At 39.6% G+C, this 9,950-nt stretch overlaps 1 protein-coding gene across 1 annotated transcript; it reads left to right on the top strand.

Moving 5' to 3' along the window:
* Window positions 1-3: 3 nt before the first annotated feature.
* LOC121971557 (protein FATTY ACID EXPORT 7-like) lies at window positions 4-9,446 on the top strand. Its single transcript, XM_042522878.1, has 3 exons — window positions 4-205; window positions 8,897-9,031; window positions 9,142-9,446. The coding sequence occupies exons 1-3, from the start codon at window positions 151-153 to the stop codon at window positions 9,276-9,278; spliced, it is 327 nt and encodes a 108-aa protein (XP_042378812.1). The 5' UTR covers window positions 4-150; the 3' UTR covers window positions 9,279-9,446.
* The last annotated feature ends 504 nt before the right edge of the window (window positions 9,447-9,950 follow it).

Raw genomic sequence — 9,950 nt, forward strand, 5'->3', positions numbered from 1 at the left:
CCTGCCTGCTGTCAAAGCCCCCTTTTCCACTCTTTCTCCTGAGTATGCTGATCGATCTGCCGCCGTTTCTCCCAATTGCTGCTCTGGTGTTTGTCCAATCGCTCAGCGGCGATCTTTCACTCATTTTTTATTTACGAGGATAGGAGGAGTATGAGTCCATCCACATCCCAGCAGCTAACCCTTGGTTATGCTTCTCTCCTTGGAGGTAATGCTATGCACTCGATTCACCTCGATCTTTCGATGGATTACTACCTTGGTGATCATCTGCAGTTATTACTCAGTTGACTAGATGATCGTGTCTATTTGGGCTGAAAATTATGATTTTTGGCGATGTCGGCTTATTTTTCCTTGTCGATTTGGTCGTGCCAACTGATTTGTCATATAGTTTTTGTTTAGTTGGAATCTCTGATTCTTCCATCCTCTCAAGCTGAAGTTTTCCTTATTGTTATTTATTTACGTCATGAGAATGTTTCTGGACTCTTTATCCGATCTCTCTTGACTTTTTTAATTCTGTTTGTTTGGTTGAGCAGGAAATTGCCAGGCCTGTTCATGAAACAATTTTTTTTCCTCTTAGAAAATAGAAATATCGTGTATTTGTCATGAATCACTGTAATTTTTGTTGAGCGACAAAAATTCCCTGAAGAAAATTAAATTGTGTTGAAGATTATTGGAGCGGTCCTTGTTTGATTAATGAATATTCTTTGTTTGGTAACTTAATTTTGTAGTTGGCGGAAAGGCTCATAGTATGTTAGCTTTGATTAGCAAGTTGTGGAAAGGCCCATACCCTCAATACCTAGATGCACTAGAGTCTCTAACACCCCTTCTTTGCTTGCCTATCAGGTTTACTTATTACTTATCTCATTGTAGGTCTCTGAACTATCAAACCAGCGATCATTCCATGCTCCTCATTGTAGAGTTCACCTTGCTGGAACTTTGATCCTTTGGATGCATTAGACTTGCTCCATGTCATCCTTTGTCTCGCCTTCAAGTTCACCTTATTATGAGCCTCTGAGCTATAGAGCACAATCCAACCCACTCGACGACCACATCGAGTCATCCAATAGAACCAAAACAACTTGACTATATCGAGTGACCGAGCTCTCAAAGCTTCTATATGCACTTTGCCAAATATTTATATACATGATGCACATGTACACTGGTCAAATTAAATGTAAACCCTTTGTCAAATACATTAAATACTTAATCAAACCTGGATTTTTGGAAGCATCTTGCACCAACAAAAGTTTATACAACAATAATGTTATATTCAACTCTTCAGTAAATCAAACACATTAATGGCACTCCAAGAATTTCAAACTTTATCTTCACAAGGTATAAAATTTGTTTTGTTTTGAGTATTGATTCCAAACTTAACTCTACTCACTTTGTAGTGACCATGGCATTGTTTTTCTTGAAAGTGTATCCTAAGACTAATAGTTAGTACTTGCTGAATAAAAACTTGTCAGTTGCACTTAAATTGTTTTTTGCAGCTTTTTGTTGGATTAAAGCAACAAACTTACCAGTATCCTTTTTCTTCTGTTGCCTGTGATTCTATGTTGTAATTATAACCTTTAAGAATGGGATAAAGCAATCTGATGGTGGAGAGTAAAATAGTATGTATAACACTCATCTTCTCTTAATGGTTATTATCAATTGAATGTAATTTAATTTTCAGTTGATTGCAGCAACAAGCAATTGATGGAGGAGAATTACATAGCATATGTACAACTCCTCTCCTCTCAGTGCCATTAGTTTAAATTTTTTGAAAGAATTTTCACTTTCAACTAATTGTAGCACAATTTGGAGGAATCAAATGACAAATTCTGTGTTGCTATAACTCGTCAAATTCTCACCCAACACAATTGATGAATAAGTAGATGAGGAGAGGGAAAACCATTAGCTTCTTGCATTTCCTTTCCACTGCTTTTTTTGTTAGAAAGAAAAATTGGGCAATGATAAGGAATATGGTATATGTTTTATATATTAGAAGTGTGGTCTAAGAAACTACACTAGCTCTTAACTCCTTAACCCGGAAAGCATAAAATAGATCTTAAAATAATTATGAATTTTTAAGGTCAGGTTTAAACTCCATTGCATGTGAACAATGAATTGTTCATCCAAATATGACATCAGCAAAATTAGAGAAAATTTTCTCTAGGGTTTTCCTTCATCTATTTTGGCAAAAAAAATTCTGTCATCTTATTTCTACTCATGTTTCCTTCCCTTGTAGGAAACAAGCATTTAGTTTATTTGCTTCTAGAAAATAATAGTCTTCTCCTCAACATTATCATTTCCACTCCCTATGACTATTGCGAAGAAGTAGACACTTTTTCACCCTCTTAATAGTTGCACCATTTTCTTATTAATTAGAAAAGACTTGAAAAGTGGAAGATGTTGACTCATTGCTAGGGGCGAGCAAGAAAAATGAAAAAAAAAAACATGCTAGATAAAGTTGGTGAAGTGATTGTTCCTTATCCTTAGAAATAACAACTAAAGGAAGATGTAATTTCGCCTAGTTGGGAGAGAAAAATACAAACTAAGAATTTGATTCCTAACAGGTTTTACACTTTATAAAGGGTTATTTACACTTATAAAGGATTATTTTAATGGATCATTTTATTTAGGAGAATTAGTTAATTAAGATAGTTTTCATTTGATAATTATCTTGCATAGAGATAGTGTATTTATCCCAAATTTGATTGAGACCTTGAGGTAAAAGATTCCATTTTACCATGTGCTAGCGTTGGATCATCGAAAGGATTGTAGGAGTTGGCAAGGAGAATAATTTCTACATGTTAGGGCGTCTCCCACCGTTCAGATTTTATTGTATTTTTTGCAATTTTACCAATATTTTATTTGTGCTAAATATCGCTAGTGGTACGATCTGTCTTTATTGTTATTTGTTGATTACTTGGTAATATTGAAATTCTGACAACACTCTATCCTCTCATGTTGATTTAATTTCATTTGAGCACACATTATACGCGAGATAAATGAGTGAAATGTAACTGAGTCAAATTCAAGTTGTAAACATATATATATTGTTGGATATATGTGAATGGAGAAGAGGTGGAAAAGGCATGGAGTTCCATTGTGAATGGGACTTTAGTCCCACATTGGGAGCTTCAAGACATGTTGGTTAGTCTATATTGATTCACATGCATTGAGGATGTGAACAAATGCATGGAGAGACTCTCTCACGTGTGGGTGCGCAGAGAGTGCAAATCCAGGGCTCGGATTGCACTGAACTATGTTGACTCATGTGCAGGCACGACCTAGGTAAATCTTTTTGTTATTTGTGTAACAAATGCATTAAATAAGGATTAATGCAGCCGATTGAAACGTTGGCATTTCACGGCTGGCGAATAATGATCTGTAAACGATCATAACACTACCCTTTGGTCTTCAGATCTTATATAAGGAGACTACGACAACATGCAAAAGGTTACACACACGAAAGGCTAAATCTCCACCTACATTCCCCATCTCCTCTATCGTGCATTTCCTGCACGAGTGCCCGTGATAGCAGTCGGGTACCTCTCAGTTTGCCTAAACCATCAGTGCTTGGTGGGAATCACGGTTCACCGTTGTATCCTGTGAAACAGACGACTTAAGAAAGCCTCAAAGCACAGCTGGAGATGGGACGAATCTATTTCAAGGAAACTACGTTCGTCGCAGGTCTCGATTTACTCAATTCACTCGTTTAACCGCTTTCTAGGCTTCGCTCTACTGTTCGCCCAACAACTCGCTCGACAGAAGCCTTCAACTTGCTCGGCAGCAACTCGCTCGGCAGAAGCCTTCGACTCGCTTGACAGTAACTTGCTCGGCGGAAGCCTTGGATTCGCTCGGTTGGCCACTTCGCTCAGTCGGACTCTTCGTTCGGTCAGCCTTAAGCTTCGCTCGGTCGGTCACTTCGCTCGGCCGGCCACTTCGCTCGGTCGACCTCTTCGCTCGATCGGCCTCTTCGCTCGATCGGACTCTTCGCTCGGTCGGCCACTTCGCTCAGTCGGACTCTTCGTTAAGTCAGCCTTAAGCTTCGCTCGGTCGGCCTCTTCGCTTGGTCGGCCTTAGCCTATTTCGCTCGGTCGGCAGCTAAATCACCCGGTCGGCCACTGTGAAGCCTGCGTTAAGCACTTGGCAGATACCAGCTTCTGCTGGCAGCCTGAGATTATCAGCTCAGATCATTTCAACAGTTAAGTGAAGTTAAATTCTGTATAATTTTAAATTCAACTAAGTCCCCAAAAATCTCTGACAACATATTGTTCTCGCCAACAATCTTTAACAGATTTTATTTCTGTTAAGATGGCCACAGAACAGAATGTTGAGATGCAACAGACTCAACACCTGAAGGCTCCCTCAGCCCCGATTGGAACTGTGTCAATCAATCATGGGAAAAACCAGAGAAGTTCAGTAGACTGAATTTCAAGACGTGACAGTATAAGATGCTCTTCTACTTGACCACACTCAACCTGGCTCGGTTCTTGACCGAGGACCCTCCCAAACATGCTAAAGATGCTGATGCGTAGACCATCAGTGCAGTGGAGGCATGGACTCATTCTGAGTTCCTTTACCGAAACTACATCCCTAACTACCTTGCCGACTCGATGTACGTTGTGTATAACATAAAGAGAACTGCTAAGGAGCTGTGGGAGTCCCTGGACAAGAAGTACAAGACGAAGGATGTAGGAGCCAAGAAGTTCATCATGGGTCGATTCCTGGATTACAAAATGGTTGACTCCAAGACGGTGATCAGCCAAGTCCAGGAACTTCAGGTGATCTTGCACGAGATCCACTCAGAAGGGATAATTCTAAGTGAAACCTTCTAAGTGTTGTTATCATTGAGAAGCTGCCTCCCTGTTGGAAGGACTTCAAGAACTATCTGAAGCACAAGCGGAAGGAGATGAATATGGAGGAACTCATTGTTAAACTTCGCATCGAAGAAGACAACAAGAGTTCAGTTGTTCTCTCAGGCTACTGTGAAAACCAACGTGGTCGAGCACGGTCAAAACTCAAAATAGAAGAACCCCAAATCTTCCAAGATGGGGCCCAAAGGAGGCATCAGCAAGAAGAAGTTCTCTGGGAAGTGCTTCAACTGTAACCGAGTGGATTACAAATCTTCGAAGTGCAGGAAGCCGAAGAAGAAGCAGAAGGCCAACCTGAACAAGAGACCAAAAATGGACGACCTCTGCACAGTGATCTCAGAACTGAACCTAATCAGTTCAAACTCGTGGCAATGGTGGATCGATACTGGAGCCACCAAACATGTGTGCTGCAACAAGGAGCTGCTCCACAACTTCGAAGAAGTCATTGGAGACAAACTGTTCATGGGGAACTCAGCAACCTCGGACATCATGGGCCAAGGAAAAGTGGTGCTGAAGATGACCTTGGGCAAGGACCTCACTCTGAACAATGTGTTGTATGTTCTGGAGATTCGGAAGAATCTAGTGTCCGAAACACTGTTAAGCAAGCATGGCTTTCGCATTGTTTTTGAGTAGGACAGTTCAAGAATAGAATGTTTGTAGGAAGGGGTTATTTATCTGATGGGTAGTATGAGCTCAATGTAATGGCAATTAGGCCTAAGATAAATAAAAATGAAAGCTCTTCCACTTATATGCATGAGTCTTTATGTTTGTGGCATGGTAGACTAAGACATGTTAACTACGATGTGTTGCGTAGATTAATAAACATGCAAAACATATCTACATTCCACCTTGACCCAAAACACAAGTGTGAAATTTGTGTTGAAGCGAAAATGATAAGTTCATCCTTTCAACATATTGAAAGAAGCAATGAACCACTAGGGCTAATTCACACTGACGTGTGCGACCTTAAAGGTACACCAACACATGGTGGGAATAAATACTTCATCACTTTTGTAGATGATAACACAAAATATTATTATGTGTATTTTCTCAAAAGTAAGGATGAAGCTATAGAGAAATTTGCTCTCTATAAAAATGAGGTTGAAAACAAACTTAATAAAAAGATTAAGGTGGTTCGAAGTGACCGAGGCGGTGAATACGTATCACCGTTCGCTGAGTTGTGTATTGAACATGAGATCAGACACGAGACAACAGCTCCTTATACTCCTCAGCAAAATGGAGTTGTTGAGCGAAAGAATCAAACTCTGAAGGAGATGATGAATATTCTTCTATTAAACTTTGGATTGTCAGAGTTCATGTGGGGGAAAGTTATGTTAACAACTAATTACCTTTTAAATAAGGTGTCCCGAAAGAAAATAGATAAGAGCTCTTATGAGTTGTGGAATGGAAGACAACCGTCCTACAAATATTTATGAATGTGGAGGTGTCTTGTCAAAGTGTTGGTGCTTGATCCAAAAAGGATTAAGATAGGACCAAAGATTGTTGATTGCATATTTATTGGATATGCACAGAACAGCAGTGTGTATCAATTTGTTGTATATGAATTACAAATACCGGAGATACACAAGAATTCGATAATAGAATCGAGAAATGCCTCGTTCTTCGAGCTTGTGTTTCCGCATAAGATCCGAGAGGATGCTAGCTCCTCAAAGCGGACATATAAAACACAAGGTGAAGATGATGATGAGGAACCAGTGGAGGTTGAGCTTAGAGGGAGCAAAAGAGATCGGGTAGAAAAATCCTATGGATCGGATTTTATCATTTTCATGTTGGCTATGTGAAGTCAAAGGATAACCTAGCGGATCCGCTAACCAAAAGGTTAAATCGAGAGTTAGTTGCAAGCTCATCACGAGAAATGGGCTTAATGTCGTTGTCAGCGATCAGTACAGAGGACACCCAACCTATGCTAACTGGAGATCCCAAGAACTAGGTTCAAAGGGATAACTAATTTGCACTGACTAGACACACTATGGGGGAACGACCCAATGAATCAATGAAGGATGGAGGTTAAGCACACGGCTTTTAATGATCCAAGAAGAGTAATGTGGAATACTCTAAAGGGATCACCTATGTAAGAAAGAAGTGGGGCCGCTTCGAAAATAATTGGAGACACAATTCTTAAAGCTTCTCACAGAATCAGGCGTGTTCATGGACAAGAACAAACACACTCATGAGAACTGAGTTGTATCAAAGAGAGTCTTAGATGAGATATGTCAATGCTTACACAGACAGCAGAACAGTTCAAAGACATCAGTCTACTGTCAGCGAGTAAGCAAACAGATCCCACAAGGGAAGGTTCAAAGGATAAAACTTACATATCCTATACTGGACTCAACTGCTGAATGTTATCACATACTCTATCTCTATTCATGTGGGGGATTGTTGGATATATGTGAATGGAGAAGAGGTGGAAGAGGCATGGAGCTTCATTGTGAATGAGACTTTAGTCCTATATTAGGAGCTTCAAGGCATGTTGGTTAGTTTATATTGATTCACATGCATTGAGGATGTGAACAAATGCATGGGGAGAGGCTCTCTCTCACGCGTGGGTGCGCAGGGGTGCAAATCCAGGGTCCGGATTGCACTGAACCATATTGACTCATGTGCAAGCATGACCTGCGTGCGCCGAATGTCGGACTGGTCGGAACAATTTGCCCAAGTGGAACAAACATTTTGTCAGGTAAACCTTTTTGCTACTTGTGTAACAGATGCATTAAATAAAAATTAATGCAGTCGAGTGAAATGTTGGCGTTTCACAGTTGCCGAATAATGATCTTTAAACGCATTAACACTACCCGTTTCACAGCTGGCGAATAATGATCTGTAAACGATCATTAACACTATCCTTTGATCTTCAGCTCTTATATAAGGAGGCTACGACCACAAACAAAAAGTTGCACACACGAAAGGCTGAATCTCCACCTACGTTCCCCATCTCTTCTATCATGCATTTCTTGCTCGGTGGAGTGACCGTGATAGTGGTCGGGTACCTCTCAGTTCGTCATGACCATCAGTATTTGGTGGGAATCACGGTTCACCGTTGTATCCTGGAAACAGACGACCTAAGAAAGCCTCGAAGCACAGCCGGAGGTGGGGCGAATCTATTTTAAGGAAATTGCGTTCGTCGCAGGCCTCAGTTTACTCAGTTCACTCGTCCGACCGCTTTCTAAGCTTCGCTCTGCTGTTCGCCCAGCAATTCTCTCGGCAGAAGCCTTCAACTTGCTCGGCAGCAACTCGCTCGGCAAAAGCCTTCGACTCGCTCGGCAGCAACTCACTCGGCGGAAGCCTAAGCTTCGCTCGGTCAGCTTCTTCACTCAATCGACCTCTTCGCTCGATCGGACTTTTCGTTCGGTCGGCCTTAAGCTTTGCTCGGTCGGCCTTTTCGTTCGGTCGGCAAAAGCATTCGATTCACTCGGTCGACTTTAGCCTATTTCACTCGGTCAGCAGCTAACTCGCCCAGTCGGCCACTATGAAGCCTGCGTTAAGTATTTGGCAGACACCAGCTCTTGTTGACAGTGTAAGATTATCAGCTCAGGTCATTTCAACGGTTAAGTGAATTTAAATTCTGTGTAAATTTAAATTTAATTAAGTCCCTAAAAATCTCCGACAACGTATTGTTCTCGCCAACATATACTTCCAAAGTTGAGATTCCGAAATAATGATATATAGTCATCACTTCCAGTCAGGAGTCATCTATTTATTGAATTGGGTATCTCAATTTTCTCTCTTGTTAAAGATACAAAACAAAAAATCATATCAAAGTTCCTGGGTGGCTGGATATCATTAACTTTGCAGAATTCAATGGATAGCTAAGAATCCATGTGGTCCACCTCGTATAGTTATAGTTAGTTACGAACATAAAATGATGATGAGGATTAAAGCTACTGATTGGACTTGGGCATTATTTAGATTAGGACCTCCCTTGTGCTCGTTAGCTAACTGTATCTTGGTTTTGTTGCATTTTTGCTTTCTGATGGAGTACTTGTCGTTTTGTTGCATAAACTCAATGATAGTTGGTGGAGTAATGGGGTATGTGAAAGGAGGAAGCCAGATGTCATTAGTTGCTGGAGGGACATCAGCTTTGGTGCTGTATCATGTGTACGCACAACTCCCTGAAAGACCAGTGTATGCATCATCCCTCGGACTAGGTTGGTTGCGAACTTCCGTCGAAAATTCAAGTCGTGGCCTTCAGGTTTTTCGTAGTAGCAGTTTTTCTTTCTTGTTTTGATACTGAGTTATCTCTGTTTGGAATGTCCAGGCACCTCTGTGACTCTCCTGGCTGTGATGGGTTCTCGTTTCATGAGATCAGGCAAGTTGTTTCCTGCAGGCGTTGTGTCTCTTGTGTCCCTGGTCATGGCTGGGGGTTACCTTCGTGGCATTTTAGGTAGTGTCTGAAGTGACATCTTTTTAGTTGTTAGAGACAATGGAAAACAGACAATGTGTGGTCGAATAACTTCAAATAATTTTGCACCAAACTTTGTATTGGCGGTAGGTGATGTCTTATACTGATACCAAACATTATAGCTACAAAATAAATGAGCCGTTGTGCAATATCTTCCATAATATCTTGCTGTAAATAAGCCATTGTGTTAAGAGTAAAATATCGTTTGTGATATTTTGTCGTACGACTAGTGATACTAAAATTATATTATTTTTTTTTCACTACAATAGAAAATAAAAGAGCTTTTTTTTTTATTTTCATTACCACCTATTTTTTAAAAAAATATTAAAAGGCATTATATATTTAATATTATTGTAATAATTTTAATTAAAGCTGCTCTAATATATTTAAAATTATTAAGCAATTATAGTTAAATTTATTTTATTATTGATTAAAATTATTAAAGTATTAATTATAATTAATTAAATTTATTTAAAATTGATTTAATTTGGTCTTCCAAACATAGAGGTAATTTAGTAATTTTGACAAAAGCCGTTTTGATATTTTAAAAAATAAAATACATTTTAAATATATTGTTTTAAAATAAAATGTCTAATAATGAAATAAAAATAATTTTTTATAATTCAAATTTTCCTGATTAATCTAAAAATAGAGGGTCTGTTTTT

This window comes from Zingiber officinale, chromosome 4A, assembly GCF_018446385.1.
Source record: "Zingiber officinale cultivar Zhangliang chromosome 4A, Zo_v1.1, whole genome shotgun sequence".
NCBI lineage: Eukaryota > Viridiplantae > Streptophyta > Magnoliopsida > Zingiberales > Zingiberaceae > Zingiber > Zingiber officinale.